The sequence below is a fragment of the Halichoeres trimaculatus genome, unplaced genomic scaffold (assembly GCF_033239565.1).
Source record: "Halichoeres trimaculatus isolate MK-OKI-2021-1 unplaced genomic scaffold, fHalTri1.1 fHalTri1_scaffold_7, whole genome shotgun sequence".
Classification (NCBI taxonomy): Eukaryota; Metazoa; Chordata; class Actinopteri; order Labriformes; family Labridae; genus Halichoeres; species Halichoeres trimaculatus.
The window spans coordinates 33,086,388-33,107,165 of NW_027437185.1; the positions used below are offsets into that span (position 1 = coordinate 33,086,388).

Sequence of the window (20,778 nt, forward strand, 5' to 3'; positions counted from 1 at the left end):
ATATTTTTCATTGGAGTAGAATATTTTTGTTCATCAAGCTCATTGGATTACAGAAAGACTATTTACTTTTCAAACGTTACTGTCACAGGTAAAAACAGGAATTTATAAACAATGGGACAGAGTTATTTCTTTGTGTATCCTGCTTTCGCTCTGATTCAGAATCTTTTTTCAATGTTAAGCAATGTTTTCCCCAAGATTAGATGTAAGATTTGATACTTTAAAAAACACTTATTGGGCTCCAACTGCCCTATAGGATCCAGCATGCACCCCATGTATAGAAGCTAGTCACCATCCTAGTGGTCTCTGGTTTTGATGCCAAAGCAGGATTCTCAAGCTAGTCGACTATCCATCATCAAGGCTCCCTCAACTTTTTTTTTTTTTCAAATTTGAGTTCCTAAATTTTTAATCCACCTCCAAAAATGAGATGCTAGAGACTAGCAATCACTATTTTTGCTTATATTTCAACAATAATGAATAAAATATGAAGTTGTTCATCGTTTTTGATTTTGATGTGCATTTCACAACCCCTGTTTCGGAGCCACTTGCTCCAAAACTGAGATACAGGAGCTGAAATCGTGGTGGTCTCTGGTTTAACTCCTACTCATGGTCCTTAAATGGAAATCCTCTCTTACTCACTACTCTTTACATTTCCTGTCTCCCTTCAGCTTTTTCTATCCCAGATTCACAAAATTCTGTAAAAAAAATCCCTTCTATTCAAATTAAAATCTAATTTATTGATGTTTACCTTTTTAACTAACACAAGCTTTGTTTATTTGTACTTTTGAGTACTCAGAGTTTTCTTTCTTTTGCAAGTTGACATTTGTTCTATCTGTAAATCAATCTAAGACCCAAACAGGTAGCACCTGTTAGCCTCAGGAGTTTAAAACTTCCAGCCCAAACTTCATTTCACGATCCAATCAATAACTTGTAAAGAGATGATGTGAACAGGTAAAGGAGAAGAGAAACTCAAAGCAGTGCCTGTTCATCAGTTTGTTGTGAGTTTCACTGTAAACAGTAAGTCACACAGAGGCTTCTCTCTCTTCCTTCAGGCGTACAAAGCTGAAACAGAAACTGATTTTCTTCTGATGAATGTGATGATCATGCTGAAGATTAGTCATAAGCCAAAAATCAAACTACTTCTTGAATATTTGTTTGTTGAATGGACCCCAATGTCATAGCTTCTTTGGCCCTCTGAGATCAAAGGCAGGATTCATCCAATGACCTCAGAGTTCTAGAACTCCAGCTGCTCTCCTGCTGACACCTGATTGGTCAATGCCCCTCAGACTATAAACACTGTAAAAAAGTCAGCTCACTTCCCACAAGCTTCATTTTGACGGGACAAACTCTGTTTATGTGCTCACAAACACACAAACATGATCTGATACCAGAGTCTTCCACACTCCGATGAACCAATCCGGTCAGATTCCAACATCATGCCTTTCCCTGCATCTCTGCCAGCATCTCACCGCCATCCAAACCTTCCTCCTCCTCGCCAGTCGAGGGGAAACAAAGCTAAGTGCGAGCAGCAGCAGATTCTCTCCCATGTACAGCTGTTTCCCGTCTGAAGGATCGGGGACAATCAGCCGGCTGGCAGCGAGGAGGCACCGACTCTGCCAAGAGTGTCCCGAGCAGAACCAACAAATCACATCAGGCGGCTCGAATATTACAGCAAAGCTTTAATTCATGCAGTGCAGGTGGTCTACGGTGTCCACAGAGGGACATACAGCCACTCCAGATTTCAGCCAGCCTGTAATGCGCCTGTTAACCTTAAGCTCTGACTGACAGGTGCACACAGGTATGAACCAGGCTGTCTCACTTTCTGGTCCTTGAACCTGACCTTTGACCCCCTGACCTGAGCATGCAGAGAGGGCTTAATGAGTCATCAGGACTGACCTTTGGTAACCTCTCAGGGTCCCCCGGGTGGCGAGGGATGACCTTCTGTAGCCTCTGGAAGCCGTAGTCTATGGTCGGCTCGTTCAAGGCTGCAAATGAGAAGAAACAAAGAGGAATCAGTTTATAATCAGAGCAACCTCAAACACAGGTGAAATACACACAGTCAGAATATTCAATTACAAGAAAATAATGATAAAAACAAAAATGTAGACTTTTAAACCGGTCACTTTTTGCTTTGGTTTCTGCTTTTCAAAGAGTTTGAGTCACATAACTGAACTGACTCAAGAATGACACAGAAACATTTTCTATTTATCTTTATTAATGTGTTTTAATTTCTTTTTACACACCACAGTTTGTTTTGTCCTGCCCCACCTCATGATTTCCCACTTTCCTGTATATGATTAATATTCGATAACATTCGCTCATGATAACATTATGCTATCTAAACAGAGGCTGGAAAGATATGCTATTCTTGTAATTTAATTCTATTATGACTTTTGGGGTGCCGATTAGATTTAAATTGGGATTCTTCGATATTTAAGATTTTTTCAATTTTATAGTTTGCTTTTTTAACATCAGACCATGTGAAAAAATTAAAAGAAGATGATAATGCCTACAGACTATATCAGGAGCAACATTTAACCCCTCTGGTAACTTTCTCCAATCCAGTTTATAAATAAAGACTAAAATAAAGAATTTTTATTTGGAAAAAAAAATCCTTTGACAAAGAATCCTAATTTTCATATTGTCAAATAAAAAATCCCATTATATCAGTTTTCAATTTTTTCTCCCACCCCTACAAAACAGGTAACCTGCATGTAGGTGAAGTTTTTATAGTGTTGGCGATGAATACATGTATTTTACTAGGAACACCAGACTTCTTACAAAACACAGGAGTTGCTGTTCTACCTCTACTTCAATCTGTCAATATGTTTTCATGGTTCAGGTCAGTACTCTGGTTTCTGAAACATTCAGAACAACCCGTTTACATGTGCGAGAAAACAGGGTTCTTACTGTATCCATAGCAACAGCAGCAACAACAACAACAGCAGCAGCAGCAGCAGCAGCATGGCGGACTTCCTGACCAAGATTCCTTGCACAGAACATGCATAGAACACAAATAAATGTTCCTTTGGATGGGGATATCCTGATAGGTGTATACATGACCAAATATTCAGGTTAGAAAAGAAGTAACCCTGGGACGATTTTTCTGTTTTTTAAAACCTAAAATATGAGTTTACTCCAGGTTATTGCTAATACTCCAAATATGAAAGGGTTACCTGTGTTATAGGGTTACTTTCCGGTCTTACAATGATATGAAACTTATAAATTACCAAAGAAAGAAACCGATTCATCAAGGTAGAGGTAGATCAACAACTCCTGTGACCTGTTAGTTCAACTCTCTGTTTCCCTAATGTAGTCTGGTGTGTTTTTAGAGAATCTTAAAGGGCTGTTGGTGGTTAAAAATCCACTCTTGTAAGCTTAAGACGCTTGACACTGAAGAAATCTCCAGGTGACGTACGGTATTAGAGGTTTAGACCTCAAAATATGTAAAAACCAAGCCCAGGTTTCACTGAACTGGAGCTTTCTTTTGGTATTCACTACAAAAAACTGAAATATTATCAAGCTTTTTGTCTTATTTCAAGTAGAAAGTGTCTTATTATACTCAATATGAGCCACATTCAACTGATCAGTCCAGAAAAATGTCTCTATTTAAGTTATATGTTAGAAAAATTTCCTTGAAATCCTTGAAACTAGAATAATCTCTTAATTGAACTAACTTTTCTCTTGTTGTTCCATTGGCAGATTTTTAAACTTGCTACAACGATTCAGACCTCATTTTTGTCTTTTAATAACTTGAAATAAAACATTTTTCTGGGCTGGTCAGGTGAATGTGGCTCTGATTAAGTCTGAAAAACATTTTCTACTAAAAATAAGACAAAAACACTTGATAAGATTTCAGTTTTTTGCAGTGATTTTGCTTAAATTTGACTAAAGTGATATCAGCAGAGGTGGAAACAGACGCCTGCTGCACCTGAAAACACGAGAGCAACCTCTCAGTGATCTCCAGCTTCAGTCTGTTGGTTCTTATTAAGAGTGGACGCTAACGGAGCGATACAGAGAGAAGCAGGGAGAAGGAGGGATCGTCCTGCTGTTTATTAAGTGTGAGACCTCACACTCCATCTGTCCTCCCCGCTCCGCCGTTGCTCTGCTCCTGCTCCGCTAATTCAATCCAACCTTTCTTTTCTTTACCTCGCTCATTCACCTCCGAAAACACTCGGCCTTCCTCCTCCTCCTCCTCCTCTTCCTGCTGCTGCTGCCGCTCTCCGTACGCAGAGAGCAGAGCAGGAGAAACACCCGGAAATGAGTTCAGGGAGACACTTCTCCATAATCAAGCCCATTAATCATAAAAGGCTGTCAAATTTGACTTTGGGGACAATTTGTCAGCCGATCTTGCCCACTCCGCTTTGTCACCGTTGGCTCTTGTAGTCTGTAAGGATGATTGACACACCAAATGCCGCTGAGTAGAATAGCTAGTTTGCACTAATATGCATAACCGCGGCTTTCATGAATAAGAATAAGGCAGCTATACGCAGCACAGAGGGGTCTCCTTCAAAGGGCCCCGCCACCGTTTGTCGCCCGCGCTCCGAATAGATGTTATTACCATTATAACAATATTTGTTTTCTTTCCCCGGGAATGGGCGACGGCGAGCTGCTAAATCAAATTTGTCGGAGCCCGTTTCAAGCGGAGCGGAGGAGAAAAAGGGCTTTCAGGCTGCGACTGGGGTGGGGATGATATCTGAAGGGTGACAGAGCGCTGAGGGACGTGGCCCTCGCCGCAGGGGCTGCCATGTTGGATTTCTTCCCTGAGAGGAAGCAGAGAGCGGCGGCGGCGGCCTGAATCTATTACCTCGCCCGGCGTGCTTGAAAGAGGGATTCATTGTGGGATCCCAAAGAGACTTTTTGGGGGGATGCAGAGCAGCGGAGGATGAATGGAGATAACGACACGAGCAGCAAACCGGATAAACCTCTTGACGCTGCGTACATACATCCCAACTTATAAAACAAGTGAAAGGCACTATGGGAAACACTGCAATTGAATAAAAACCCATTTACACTCAGAGAGGAGAGAGGTGGTGTTTAACTCTTCTTCTGCATCGAATGAGCCGCTCTGATCTGCTGCAGGAAGAGGCCAAGCTCGGCTGATGGGAACATTTATCTTTAAAGTCATCACACTGAACTCTCTCAGAACATCGTCACTTTTTAACTTGAGGGTTTAATTTTCTCTTTGTTTTCAGCTGACACGCTTTGTTTTGCAACTTTATGATCATATAAACTTCCAAAGATCTGGCAACAAACTCTGGATCAGACCTGAAGTTGTTCAGTGCAAATATAAAACCATGTTTACAAAATACTACTACTACTGTAAGTCTGTTGTTTGGTTATGTCACTATTTGTGTCATGTTTCATTGACTGTCAAATACATAAACTGAAAAACAAGGGCATCATCTTGCTCAGCGTGAAGTGAGGTCGCCATAAAAACTGCTCCCCCTGGTGGCTGGCTGCAGCAAAGGTAAAAAAAATCCAGCTCCCCAGTCATTCCAGATGGGCTGTGGTCAAACTTTAAAAAATTAATACACCTGGTAGAAATGTTTCTCACGTCTTATTGTTGTGATGATTTGAAGATATTGTTTGGTTGCCTTGTATTCAGGTCCTCTTTTTTCTGAAAAGTTTCATTTTCATTAGTAATGAGATGTTAAAAACGAGGTTTTACGTAACGTTTAACAATGATTGACAGATGCCATTCTCGTGTGTTTTTTTCGGGGATTGTAAAATATGTCGGGAGGGAGAGGTTAGACTTACAAAAGAAAAAAATCTTTATTTTTGTCACCTGGCTACACCCAAATTTCCTCCGAGTCCCTCATAGCCAGTCTGACAGCCAGATAACATCTGCAGACTGATTTTAAACTGTAAAACTAATCACACTGAATGTTTTCACATTCCTACAACAATCTAACCTGACACGCCATACGGACAGTTTCATATATCCGCCACGGAAATATTTCACTAGTCCATCTGTGTAGCAGCTCTTCTGATTTGTTTTCAGAGGCAGGACTTTAAAAAAAATCTGCAGCTGGTGATTGGATGACCGTTCTGATTGACACACTCACCACGGACCAATCCACATCAAGCCACGGTATGACGTAGCTTATATGAGCCGATGCTTCTAAGAAATAATAGATGAACAGCTACTGAATCACGTGAAACAGCTGTGAAAAAGGCGTTAGACGACAGCTTCCGTTTTTATAAATTTAACTTGAGAATCAAAGGAACGCTGACAAGTACGAAAGTCTGCTGACGTCACGTCTGCTCCCACTGCTCCCACCTCTCTTCCCTGATTGGGCCGGTCAGGATTTAGCCGAGTGAAATCGTTGGTCAATGGAGCCTGACAAGATGGATGTGCAGGATTTCAGAAACTGAATCAGGCAGGTCCGTCTGCTCTGCAAGGTTGACAACAATCTACAGCTAGCAGATTTCCTTAATGCTTTTCAACTTACTAATGTGTTTCACAAACTAGGTTGTAGATATTCTATAACAGGTTGCTCCAGTTTAAATCGCTCCGATTTGTAGAAAGAAAGACCTACAAAACTGGAGGAAAAAGAGCAGCTTAACGCTGGACTCACACCAGATCCCTGTCCTATTCCAGTTCCACTCAGTGTTGCCTACATGCTCTCCCATCCATCAACTGACACCAGCTGTGTGTGTGTGTGGCACTTTTGTCAGAGTTCTAATTCAATATCAATGTTCTAGAACTCTGCCTTTGATGTTAAGACCTCCTCTCTCTAACTTCCTGTCCAGCTGATCATCTCTGTGTAAACTGAAGCGCCAGTCATGGATCTAGAATGGTTTGACCGTTTGAACTCTGGGATTCATCCTAGAACTCTAAGATTTTTTGACAGATTTTTGACTTCTGGAGCTCCAACCTTTATGTCAGAGTTCTGTAACAAAGGTAGGAGTTCAGAAATTCTGATGTAAAGATGAGAGTTCTAAAGGTCAGACCTTGACATTCCAGAACTCTAACCTTTGAGACAGAATTCTAGAACAGAACTCTGGAACTTTGACTTTTTTAGAATTCTGACTTTAAAACTCAAAACTGAGGGGACGGGACATTAGCTCATCAACTGTGGTCATGTCCGATACACAGAGGCTTCTGGGAAGACATTTTTCATCTTTACAGAATCATATATAAAAAACCTTTATCTCCCGACTGTCTTCTTGTTATTTTGGGCTGTTCTGATAGTTTTTTAACCCTTCCTTCTGCCCTGCAAAAAGCCTCAAAATTTGGCCTGGTTATAGCAAAAAGGACAATTCTGAAAGAATGGAAGTCCACCACCCCTCCCTCTTTTAAAGCCTGGCTGAATGATATGGTTTCTTGCTTATACTTGGAAGAGATTCGTTACACACAGTCCAATTCACACCCAAAGTTCCTAAATATCTGGGGGCCCTTTATTGAATATATAAAAAAGGGGAAGGAACAGTCTGTTAACTAAGTATGTATATTTTTTTGTTTGTTTGTTTGTTGTACTGTGAGGTTTTGATAATGTGTATAAGTGATGTTATCTGTTACAAATCATCCCTCCATGTATCTAAGCCAAGGTCTTCCCTTGTGGAATCAACACTGGGACTTTGCACTTGGATCTTTAATTTAATCTTGGACTTAAGGACTGGACTGTCATCTCATGTAAATATCAATTCTGGACTGGCATGAATTTTGACTTTTCTATTATTGTTGTACTGTCTATGGTAGTGTGCATACTTGTTTGTTCCTTTTTGTTTGATTGTTTTGTTTGTTTGTTTTTTGTTGTTTTCTCTTTTTTCTGCCTCTTGTTTTTCTTGTATTGTTAAACAAAAAAACTGTAAATAAAATTATTAAAGAAAAAAAAAAGAAAAAAAAAAATCAAAACTGGCCTGCCCCTTAAAATGTATTCCCATACAAACCTGCTCAAATAAAGATTAAATAAAGGAATAGTCAAGACCTTCACACCTTACGTCACATGTTCTTCATTTTTACATACATTCATCTTTTTAAAGAGTCAATGCTAAATACACAGAAAAACTCTTTTTCACATCTGCTGCAACAGACTTTTTCTTTACAATTAAAGTGTGGGATTTCTCAAACTTAAGTTTTATTTAAGTGTCACTCGTAATCTGCTGCCATGGAGATGAATCTGACCGTAGTAGCTGTTATTTGAACCGACAGCTCTGTGAACAGACGCCATGTTTGGGTGGATGAAGGATCTTTTCCTCTGACATCATCAGGAGGATGAGAGAATGGAGGAGGAGACAAAGATGGAGTCTTTTAATGAACCTCTGGACAGGCGGCTCATAGTCCTTCCCCCTCCTCCCCCATCCTCCCCCGTCCTCCCTCCCTCCCTCTGCAGAAATTAAGCCCATTACCTAGACTTATTAAAATCTCGCCGCACTTTGACCCCAGCGCCCCATTGGCTGCCTGCAGGGCCCCGTGCTCCTCCCAGCCAATCGATACCGGCTGCCTCCCTGCAAAGAGCTGGAGTAATTGGAGAGCGGCGGCTGGCAGCGCGAACCCTGACCCCCCCACCCTCACCCCCCTCCCCACGCATTACACCGCCCATATGAAGACAGATTGCCTGATTTAGTGTAAACATATGCTGCAATTCCAGGCATCAGTGCCACTTTCTCCATCGTAATTTGTATTGATTTTTCTCTCTCCTCTTTTTTCTGCGAGTGAGGAGGCCGCGGCCGTCGCTCTCTGCTGCTGTCTGATGTTTTTTATAAATCAGAAGAGGAGCAGAGGGAGATAATTCAGAGGTGAGAGGAGAGAAGGGGGATTCTTTATATATTTAATCAAGTATTTATCGCTCCCTCCGTTTGCTTTCTTCTCCCTCTCCTCACTGTGAAAGTGATCAAACGCTTGGTTGGCGTCCTGCTGATCGGAGCGCTCTGTTATTAGGCGACTAAGTGACTGAGGAGAGGAAGAGGGGGGAGAGACGCGGGGAGAAGGAGGAAGGGGGAGGCGGTTACACGTTAAACTAATTTCTTGACGCCAGATTTGTAGCATGAGAGGAGACGCAGTGAAACAGCAGGTCAGAGCTGTGAACATTTACACGTGTGTGAGCAGAGATGTTCACTTCATGCAGCTACGAAAGCAGCAGAGAAACGTGTGAACACTCAGACGTGCGGGCCAATTAATGAGCCAACACGTCCTGCTTCATTTATAACACTCCAACTACAGGAAGAGTGGGTTTAAAGGAGGGATAAAAAGAGTTAGATTAAATATATTCCAGGTAAAAATCACAGGAGGCGGGAAAAGTAATAAATTCAGAATGAAACAGGACAAAAACACAGAATTTGTCCTATTCAACAGATCTGAGGAAATACTGAGGTCTAGGTCTAGCAGTTTCTTTTACCCATTTAGAATCAATCTGATAACATGTAAGGTACCTAAAATCACTGTGGGGTAACGTAAAACAGACACCAAATTTGTGTACAACAAACACACTTCAAATAGATGCTTAAACATCCTCTGAAAGTGATGCGTTATGCTGCTGATTCACACACCAAAGGTTTATGTGTCTCAAACTACTTTCAACAGACGCTGATGAAATGCATAAAGTCTTCAAAAAGACTCTGAGACAAAAACCAACGTCAAGTTGTCTTGAAGTTTTGCTCTAAAGGGAACACCAAAGAGTTTCTCTTAACTGTAATAAAATTACCCGACAAAATTTCAGAGGGTACCTTAAAACAGCCGCAGTGATATGAAAGTAGACTCTAGGGTGGGTAGGTATCTTTAACCAAAGGCTCAAGTTCTAAAGTATTTCAAAGTGAATATTGAGAAAGATACCATAGAGTTTAGAAAACTGAATAAAAACTTGTGATAAAACAACAAGCTAGGTTTCTAAACACAGAGTAAATGCACCAAATAGACCACAACCTTAACTTCAACCTGACAAAGTGGTCATTGCCTGATACTGACACTAAAGCTGCATTTCCACCAAGCAGATCGGTTCCGTACGACATGTACTTTGTGGCGTTTCCACTGACTAATCCCAGGACAGATCCCCAAAAAACCGAGGCGAGCCGTCCCACTTTTTGGAACCCTTTCGTATGGGTGCCAAACTGGAAGGTGGAGCAACACACTGCAGACCGTTGATTGGTGCGACAGCAGCTGCATTTCTCCTGTCAGCACACAGTCTTCTCTGAAACAAAGCTAGATTGTTCTTTGTATCAAATAGCTACATGACAATCACAGAGAGGATGAAATTCTGCATGTCTTCCATCTATGCTCTTTGTTTACTGTGTCCCGTTTTTCTTCTTCGTTGGATTTATTAGTGGGGTAAACTGTGTCTCACTGCTACGGCGTCACGCTGTTGTTTACTAGCTGCGGCTTTGGGCATCTAGCTCACACGCCGCCTACCACGAGAGGGCACAGTTTGATGTAGAAACGCAAACGGGATCAGGCTTAACTGTACCAAACAGTACTGAACCGAACCTGACTGCTTTGTGGAAACGCGAGAAAATAAAGATGGTAATAACTTAAGTTACATTAAAGAAATTCAAAAAAAGAGGTTTACAGTCTTTAAAAAAACATTGCCCATGAGTGACACTAAAGGTACCTTTAAACGGATTCTGAAGGCTGATTTGAAAGAGTTCCTGAGCACAGATGCTATGGTTACATTAAAAAGACGTAAGAGGGTACCCTTATACGAACACAACAAAGTGAAAAAGATTCTTAATGTTATTCAAATTCAACTTCAAACACGCTGAAGTGTGATTTAAAAAGGGCACTTCAGAATTTGTTTCGGCAAAAAATGAAAATATTATAAAGTAGTGAGTGGGGTACCCGAATACAGACAATGCATTTAACAAAAAAACTCCATTTAATTTAAGAATTTTAAAGTTTGATACCAAATATATCTCAATTTCTAGAGTCAGTTGAAGCTACTTTTACAATTAATGTCTGAGATTTTGCTGTTACTTAAACATGAAGGGGTCCTTAACACAGAAACCAAAGTTATCAGGTATCAGAGGGTACCTTCACACAGACACAAGACTCCTAAATGTTTTAAATCTAGAGCTCAAGAAATAAAACATCAAACTGTGTTATGAGGAAGTCATAGCAGAGGGGAATGTAACCCGACATAATGTTACCGTCAAAATAAAAGTTGGGTACCTAAAGCCTTATGCACTTAAAAGACTAACAGACCCATAACAAAGTGTAACAAAGGTAAGTGTACTGTTGTGCTAACTTGCAAACGAGCTCCTAGTACCTTGATTTTGTGCAAACCTTCAGTCATGGTAGAAACAGATGGAAAAGGGCATTTTGTATTTGCATTATTGGGGATTATTAATCACCATCTTTTCTGGAAATGAGGGTAACTCAGGTTAACATAAGCTGCTTTATTCGAGGTGGTGTGAATTACAAAAAGTTCTTATGAGCTGAAAGTGTTCAAATGTGTGAAAAAAAAGAGTAGATTTCTGGATTAGTGGATTAGTGGTGCACCAATCTGACTTAAATTAACTGCAAATACTGTCTCAAAATAGACAAATTCACAGGAAAACGAGCCTTAGAGTGTGATATACCTGACCTCAGTATCTGTCAGATTCCTGTCAGTAAATCAGATCACTCCTTTACGTTTATCTTCAGGTTTGTGTCAGGCTCCGATAAATAAATCTGTAACCAGCACTAATCAGTAACCAGCCGTCCCGCTGTGTCTCTGTGTTGTTGTTTGTGTCCTTGCTGCGTTTCCTCTCTGATGACTGAGTGATGAATTGAAAGATGGAGGAATAAAACAGCGGATCAATAAACGGCTAAAAAGATGCATCCCGGGCGTCACGGCTGCTTGGACCCAGCTGACGCCGCTCGGCCACTTTGACAAGCAGCAAAACAAATCAGGTGTCCACTTAAGCCTCGGTGTGTTGTGCATCTAACCCCCCCCCCGTCCTTCTCGGACTTACGCCGCTCTGACCTGCATCAATCAAAGCGCCGGGGGAGATGGGGAATCTCAGCACATGTAGCAGCAGAATAAGAAGTGGGTGTTTGATATGGAATTTTGAGTCTATTTGAAAATGATAAGTGTAATACAGGAGGAAGCCACGCAGAGCTGCGCCTGATAAAGTCTATCAGGGACATGGCGGCGCCTCTGAAAAGGCCATCAGAGCACAAACAGAAAGGTAAAGGTGAGCCGGGATCCCCCAAAGTGCAGATTTCATCTCCGGCTGGTAAATATGAACAAACCATCAGCGCAGAAAAACAGATTCCCACTCTGAGAGCGAGCGAGCGAGCGGCGAGGGGCTCGGTGGGAACGGGCGAATGAAAAATAGGAGAGCTAAATAAATGTAAACAGTTGTGAGGAGGAGGATGTAAACAGAAGCTTAGAGGATGTATACATGCTCCTGTGAAGCGCGGAGGCCTGATGGATTGTGGGAGCCGCCGGTGTGAGCGGGGTAATGAGCCTGCAGAGATGTTTCGGTAATCCAGCTCCCTCCCCCCAGACCGCTGATCCTCTGATCTGATATCAGCCGGCAAAAACACACAAATGATCCCAGACTGAGGAGAGGAAGAGGAGCGCTGAGCTGGACTTCATCAGACGAGAGGACAGGTGAGCTGCACCTGGAGATCAGATCACAACAGACTCACAGGAGGCATCAGAAACCTCTAATTAAGCCCCGCCTTCTTTTTCCATTAATAATCACTGCTGCTGTCATACTGTGCTGTAATTGGCTGAGCAGCGTCTGTTTCGAGGTACCCCTCTGCCCATCTGTTGCTGGTGGGAACTTGGATATCTGTTAAAGTACGATGAGCAGCTGTTTCAACATCTTTTGAGGTAAAAGAAGTTTTTTATGAGAGGTGTATTTCCCATAGTTTGAGACAAGTAACTTGGCTTCAAACTTTTTAATATTTATTTCGTGTTGTTTTGAATCTTCACTGAGAGTTCATTCAAAGTAGGGGTGCGGGATATAGCCCAAAATTTATTTCACAGTATTTTTTCCTTCATATTGCGATAACAGTATTATACTTAAGTGAAGTCTTTTCAAAACATGTTTCCGACTCTGTTCTGTGTTTTAAGTGTACCTAGCAGGTGGAAAATGTCTAATACTGGGTTAGAAAAAGGCCTTTACCCACAATGTGCTTTAGGAAAAGAAGTTTGTCCCATTTCAAGCTTGAAGTAAAATGTACTGGTGAGCAAACTGGGTCTAAGGAATGAAGAATACTTACAAACAAAAAAAACTTTTTGCCTTTTATTTAAAAAGGGTGAGCAATTAAGTAATAACATTTTGGTTTCCAATAAATTTGTTAAAATTAACTTAACTTGTTTTCATTCCATGAGTTTTCCTAAATTTATGTTCTGTATGTTTTCTGAAGCCTGTAAGGTTTTCTAATGAAGCACTAAAGATTTCAGAGCTTTTATTCCTCTAAAAACTGCTACTGTAAAACAGACGGCTGTGGCATGAAACAGAACATTTCACTTGTGTGATTTTTCTGCCGCTATGGTGGTTTTTTAGGACAACAAACAGACAGAAACAGAGACAGAGACAGAGGGCCATAGCTCGGACTCAGAGCCTGAACCATGACCAAAAAACAAAAACTTACAGGCAGTTTCTCGATCTACAGCTTTATCAATCCAAGGTAGGATTCATTCATTCATCCTCTGAACAAGAGTCTATCAAAGTGATTTTGTAGCTAAATGATTATTGAACAAAAAAAGTGAAAACAAACTTATAGCAAACTAGCACAACGCTTGATGTACCTTTCCTCATCAGCAGAAACACCTGCTGATATGACAGCACCCACTAGGTCTGGACGCACCGGAGCAGACTGGCTATTTATGCCTAAACTCCGTCAAAGATCAGCAAAACTCACATTTCTCGTTGGCACGTATTTTATTGATAACAAAAATAATCGAGAAATGTATTGGTTTTAATGCTTCGAGGCTATGAAGCTCATTAGGCCGCAAAAATCCATGATTTAGCCGCACTATTGTTCGAAAGCATGTGAAAAATGTAGCGGCTCATGGTCTGCAAACTACGGCTTCAGTTTGCTTCAAAATATTTATTTTGATGCTTCTACTTTTGTCAAAAATGGTTGTATCACATTTTAGGTTTTGAGGTTTGACCATAGACTCTTACCTATAGTGATGTACAGCCTGTGTCCAAAAAAGGGCCGTCATCATGCACACCAGGTAAATGTTTACTTTGTCACGTCACTGACTCTGTGCTACTGACCTTTAAGGTGTATTTTCAGAATGACAGTGGCAGAAAGGTGTCTTCTCACGTCCAGAGAAATAAACCTCCCACATAGATTAACCACTACTTGGACTAAATTATGTGTAACAATGCTTTACCGCGGCAAAAATTCATTTCGTGGCAACATATGATACCGGTGACCCCTAATTCAAAGCCTTAAACATGTAACAGTAGCTTTGGTGTCGCTTTAGTGACAATTCAAGTCAATGGTACCCGATTTGAGGTACCCTTCAGTCTTTTTGTGGTACTACAACTTGCCTTATCACCCTGAGGCTAATTTACTTTTATTTATCAATTTTTGAAAACTGTCATAATTAAAAAGTTAATCTCAGGACAAATTGGAGAAACTCTAAACAGTAAATACTGGTGAAACTGAGGTTAAGAATGCTAACGATGGAAAAAAAAGGATTCAATCAGTGGAAACAGGCCCTTAATGCTACATCTTTAACCTTGATTGGCTTTGTAACTCTTCAGGTGACTGAAACCATCCAAAGGGGAGGGTTCAGGGCTCAGCACGTAACCTGGTCTGCTCACCTGGGAATCTACTCATCGTCTCTCTAACCCACATGCTCACGTCGTCTCCCGTCTTCCTTTGACTCGAAGGACTCGACAGAGAACACCTACTCCCCTTCTGCCTCCTCCTCGGAGAGCCGCCGCTGACGAAACCACCTCTGTGATTAGAGCGCACATCCGCCCAGATCCAGCATGTTAATCAGGGAATAATTACCTCCCGTGATTAGAGCTTTAGTGTGCCTCAAAGAAATAGGCCCCCCACCTGAGAAGTTATTATTTTCTGGAGTGGCGGCCGAAAATGCCCCCGCAGAAACAGCTAATTATCCGACATTAGTTCCACAAGTCCCCGTTCCCTAAGTGGAGCGGAGCCGCTGTGCTCTTTGATATATGAAATGTGGAGCTGACGGAGGAGGAAGTCCCCCGGCGGAGAACACACTTCTGCTGTCTATTAAAAGACGAGACAAGAGCCGAGATCAAAGACGAGCAGGAGGAACCGCTCGTGTTGTTTCATTACCGCCGTGTGATCGACATAAACGCCTCGTTACACATCACACAGGACGATTTACCCCGCCACAGATCCAGGAGGCTCTGTCGGAGGTCAGAGCACCTGGGAGGAGCTGGACGGAGATAAATTCACCTTTCTCCTGCTGGGGGAAGACACTTTAGACTCTGAATATCTTAAGTCTGGTTATCATCCCAAAACTGCACATTAACAAAAACAAGATAAGTCAATTTTAAAGAAAAAAAGAGTTGTTGGTCTACCAACCTTTCCAACTACTTACTTGTTTTGATCAATGACAAAATGTGAGTTTTTTCAACGAAGTCTGGAGGTTTTCAGAGTCTCTCTTCAAATCTAACAAGTTATATCAACAAAAACAAGAAATTTACTCCACAGTAAAAAGGAGTTGCAGGTCTACCAACCCCAAACCAGAGACAAAATGTCAATAGGAGTCTGGTTGTGTTCCATCTTTCTTTCTTAGAAGTCACAAGACTATACAATCAAAAACAGTGGGACACTGTGAGTCTCTTCAAATCAACCAGGGAACAAAAAAAGGATTTTCTGGAGGACAAAGGAGTTGTTGTTCTCCCCCTGTCTCTCTGTGTTTGTTTGATGTGGTTCAAACTGTAAGGGTAGATTTAACTCAACAAAACACAACACAATCACACACAAACATAAACAAAACTTCAGCGCAGAAGTAAACCAACAACTCCTTGTGCTCTGTAAAATTCCAGTTTTGACACAGATCGTCTGGTGTATGTAAAAAAATAAAAGGCCCAAAAGAAAATAACTTTAGCCCATTTATGCCATTAAGATATTTATCCAGTTGTTGTGTTTGTGGCGGTCTCCCTCACCCCCTCTGCTCTGAAACCTCACACCTCCAGGCTCGGTGGTCGGGGCTGGAGTCTCCTGTCAATCACAGTTTAAAGTTCATGAAATTTCTATGAGCATCGATTCCAGCAGAGGCGAGTGGAGGGGGGAGGAGGTGTTAGTGACTCCTCTGATTGATCAAGTGTCTCGTGTTGAATCTTTCTTTGTCCTGTGGACGAGCCGCGAGGAGAAACTACTCATCATGTTGTGAGAAAAAAACACAGGTGTGACTGAGCTTCACAAATTTCCACATGACACCTTCCGACAGCGCCAGAATTTCACTCCACATGACTATGCCCACCCTGCTACACAGGTTGGTTTGGTACAGAGAGGACAGCATACAAACTTGTTACAGTAGCTTTCTGTGCTTGTATTGCTGCTCATTTGAGTATTATGCTATTACTTTGGTGATTTTTACCATTTCTGAGTGTGCTACATACCAATGAAGTTTTTTTCTTACAGGTTTTAACGTCATACATGTCCTATTTCTTTCCTCCAGATAACTTGAAAACTAAAAACTTGTAGTCAACTTATATCAGCAATATGTTACTGCTTCGTTAATGTCAACTTTCATATCTATCATAAATAACCATATCATATTTATTAAAGTTAATAAAAGGTTGCCATGTTTGGTGTTTTATTTTGAAATTTAGTTAATGTCGAATGTCGTTTTCTTGCCTAACTTCCTGTCCGGGCTGATCTTTAAGATGGGCTCTGTAGGCCCAATCTTTGTAGTAAATAAACTTTGCTACTTTAGCAGAGTCAAGGATGCTCTGGGGCAGCCAAAACATGCAATGGCGCCCCCTGTGGACACACAAGCTTGGAACACTAACAGATCTTAAAATTCAGAAGTATAAATCAGTTTATTATCAGTAAAAATTCTAAAAATAATGTTTTAAATTATACTTTTTGTCGTATTTCAGGTAGTGTTAAAATGCATCTCATTTGTCGTGAGAGCTTTAAGGTATTTGGACAACTCCCACACCCTTTAAAACTGCCGAAACCAGATAATAAAATCCAAATGATGACTCCAAAGTTTGTTTCCCACCAGGATGTTCTGAGACTTTTCTATAAATCTTGGTATGATGCATCTAACTACTAGTTTTTAAGCAAGTAGGTGAAACAAAAACTACCCCAGAGGCTGATTTGTTGAATTTTGAAGGCAGTGGACCGTGGGGTGATTTTGCCACGCCCCCTCCTTTACAACACGAGCCAAGATTCACAAGTTTCTGGATGAGTTAAAGCCACCTAATGTGAGCTCTATTTCAGCACAGAAAAATCCCCACGCCAAAACATTTTGGTTGGTAACCAAACAGTGGGCTGAAGTCGGTGATTGTTCAGTCAAACATCCGTTTAGAAACCATAAAGAGTGTTTCCTCCCTCTCTCTGAGCCGCTTACACATAATTGCCTCCATGTGTTACTGTGACAGTAATTAAACAATAAAAATTCAGAAGTCAATTAGTGAGCGCTGCTTCACATGTCGAGAGGACAAACGGGAACATGAAGAGAGGAAGAAGAGGGGGAGGACAGAGAGGAAGAGCAGGAGAAAGAGGAGAGAAAGGAGGGGGAGAAAACTTTACAGCATCTCAGATTTGAGGTTTAACTTTCTCCTCTCGGTTACATGTTCACAAGACCTTTAGCAGACCCTGATGGAACAATCTGCTAATGCTTTCCATGTGTGTGTGTGTGTGAGTGTGTGTGTGTGTAAAGGCTGGAGGAACAAAACGTACAGAGAGCTTTGGTTGTATTTCCAATTGTGCTGACAGGAGCTGTGGGGCAGCTGCTCGTGTCCAGGTCACTGCAACTTCTCCTATCAACAACAACTGTTTATTTATTTTGTTTGATGAAGCCTTTGTGCAGAGAAACTCCCTTTAAATACACAAACAAACAAACAAACAGGAACATCTTATGAGGGAAATAAGAGTTTGGGAGCCTCTGTGCTTCTGGGAAAAGATGTGGTGAACACTGAATTTGACCTCTGACCTCTCAGTAAAACAAAAGTTAATCACAAACTACGGGAGAACATTTGGGAAACTTTAGAAAGAGGACATAAAATGAGCAGATTTTTTTCTAAGAAATAAAACTGCTTTGGAAATATTACTCGAAGAATTGGTTGTGTAGTGTTGGGACTCTATTTGGAGAGCTTTGAAATCCAAGTGAACACCCAAGTGAACACCCACGCTGCAAAAAAATGCAGCAAAACAGAGTTAAAAGAGCAGAAAGAAGGGTTCAAAGTCTAAAAAGTCCCTTAAAGACGGGTGTACCGCCAGTTACCTCCACTAGAGGCTGTCCCCAGAAGTGAGTCATTCCCTATAGATCCTCATGTTAAAATGTCCAACTTTAGAAACAAGTTAACAGCCTGGTATAGTAACAGTTTAAGTCTTTAAGTCTCAAAAACTGTGGTTTATGGAGAGACCAGAAGAGGCTGTTTGTGTTAAAAACTTTACAGCAGGAATAACAATGTTCACAATCTGCTACAGAAAAAGTTTAAGCCTCTCTAGTTCACTTTTTTATGATATAAGTGAAGACATATGTGTTTTCTATCTCTCTTTTTTTTGCACATTTTAAAGTAGGGATGTTCTATACCACTTTTTTCAGACCAATATCAGTACGATTACTCTCTCCTGAGTACTCATCGATACCGAGTACCAACACCACTAGTTCTTTTGATACATAAAATTTCAATTAACAGTGACAGATCATTTTGATCAAAGACAGCACAGTCAGTCTGCAATTAAGTCCAAATAAAACACAAAAAAATGTCTTTGAGTTCATGAATTTTTTTTAAAATAAATTTTAAAAAACTGCAAAAGTAAGGAAAAAACACTAACAACTGTCAGTTTAAGTTGTTTCTTTCTTAATAAACCGAAGAGCAAAATAAAACAGTTTAACAATCAACTCTCCCTGGTTCATTTATATTGTTTGAACAGAACCTGGCGCTCATTTGCCGGGCTAACAAACAGCAGTGATGTAGCGGCAACTAATGGTGAGGAGGACTTACTCAAGGCTTGACTTTTTTGCTTCGAGTATCAGCTGCTGATATTGGCAGTTTTTACGAGTATCGATACCTGGCGTCGGTATTCGCCAATACTTATTTTAAAATTCTGTTCAAGTTACTTACAAAAGTGGCTAAAAAAAAGAACACCCCCAAAACCTGCAGTTGCTGGAGTGTCCACTAGAGGCTGACCCCAAAAGTGACTCAGCTCCCATAGAGCTTCATGCTGAAAACCTTACAGCTGAAATAAACCTGTTAACAACCCTGAACAAAAAACATTTATGCACACATAATTTTTTTATTGGCTTTCAGATATCAAAGAAGGCTACTTCACATTATGATACACTTTATAACCACCTGATGGTTTTATGTCCGATATTACCAGAGTCGTGTAAACTCTCACTGATGCTTGCCCTGATATACCTGGGAGTCTTTCTGCTGCTTTCCCTGCCTTGACTTTATAGTTATTGAAATGAAAGAGAGGGAAGGTGTGCTCTCCCCACCTCAGGTTTTATCATATGAGAAAGGCAGGGAGTGCCCAAAACAGACCACCACATTTAACGCATTTCATTAAAATAATTGATTCTTTTGACGAGAGTGGTCCTGGCTGTAAAAAAAAAAATGACCCAAGCCATTACAAACGTGGTCCTTGCATTACCTTTCAGTTTATGTTTCTGCTTCTCAACGCGAGCAAACTCCTGCAGAAGGTTCAACATCTGGTCCAAAGACTGGAACCAGCTGCACATTAACAAGTAATGTTCAGCTGTCCGCTTACTTTTGTCCTTTTGCAGTTTGAACACTCAGCAGCTCACGCATGATGTCATCCATCTTTACTCAGAGCAGATACCCCTCTGCTCCCAGCAGGCCTCGCTGAGGGGGGGTCAGGCATGATGAGGCCTGCCAGAGGCAAACCCCCCAGAGAAAAACACCCCCACAAGGCTGAGGAAACCCCCCTCCTCCTCTCTGCACATCAGCGTGTGGAATAAAAGTGAAAGCTGAGCCTCCTCCGGGAGCAGCAGAGCCATCATTTCAGGGTAAATTATGAAAAGTTCAGCCCCACACTCGTCAGTTTAACCTGCAGAGGAAATAAACAGATGCTCAACAGTTCCTGGTTCCAGCCACAGACAGGACAACTCCAGAAACAGAGTCCACATCGATAATCTGCAAACATGATCTCCATATCAGCAATCGATGATCTCCTTCTGTCTGTTTTCTAAAACCAGGAACAACAGCGTCTCATCTTCTCTGTCTGCTCTCTCCTCCTTCTTTTCATCCTCCTCTCATCCTCACACCTGAGACTCCATCATCTTCTCTCTTCCCTGAGTCTCACGTCCATCATCTCTGTTTCTCTCTCTATTGTACCCCACTTTCCTCCCCCATCCTCCCCCTCTCTGGGGCTCCTGTAGATCCCCCGGTGCAGCAGGAGGAGGGGGGAGGTGTTGGGGGTTGAAATTAATGAGAGGAGCCTGGAGGTATTGACTTTCCTGGGAAAACACAGCTCTCTAAAAATCAGTGGCCGAGCGCCGCAATAACTCAGCACCCATCGATCCCACAACATCACCTCCTCCTCACCCGTTCTCCCCCTTCCTCCCCCTCTGTGCAGGCCGCATTGATCCCAGCATTACAACCTCAGAGGCCAGCCGCGTGGACCGGGCAGCACCAGCAGAGAAAACCAACAAACTACTACGACAAACTACGACAAACTACACACATGCTGCCAAG

General features: G+C 41.5%; 1 protein-coding gene across 3 annotated transcripts in view; it reads right to left on the reverse strand.

Annotated features, from left to right (window-relative positions):
- The window catches only part of LOC141793357 (transcription factor COE3), a 174,535-nt gene that overhangs the window by 30,872 nt on the left and 122,885 nt on the right, over positions 1 to 20,778 (reverse strand). For all 3 annotated transcript variants that reach the window (XM_074673988.1, XM_074673989.1, XM_074673987.1), the window contains exon 11: positions 1,894 to 1,982. In XM_074673988.1, the coding sequence (XP_074530089.1) occupies positions 1,894 to 1,982 (89 nt within the window). The remainder of the gene's footprint in view (positions 1 to 1,893; positions 1,983 to 20,778) is intronic.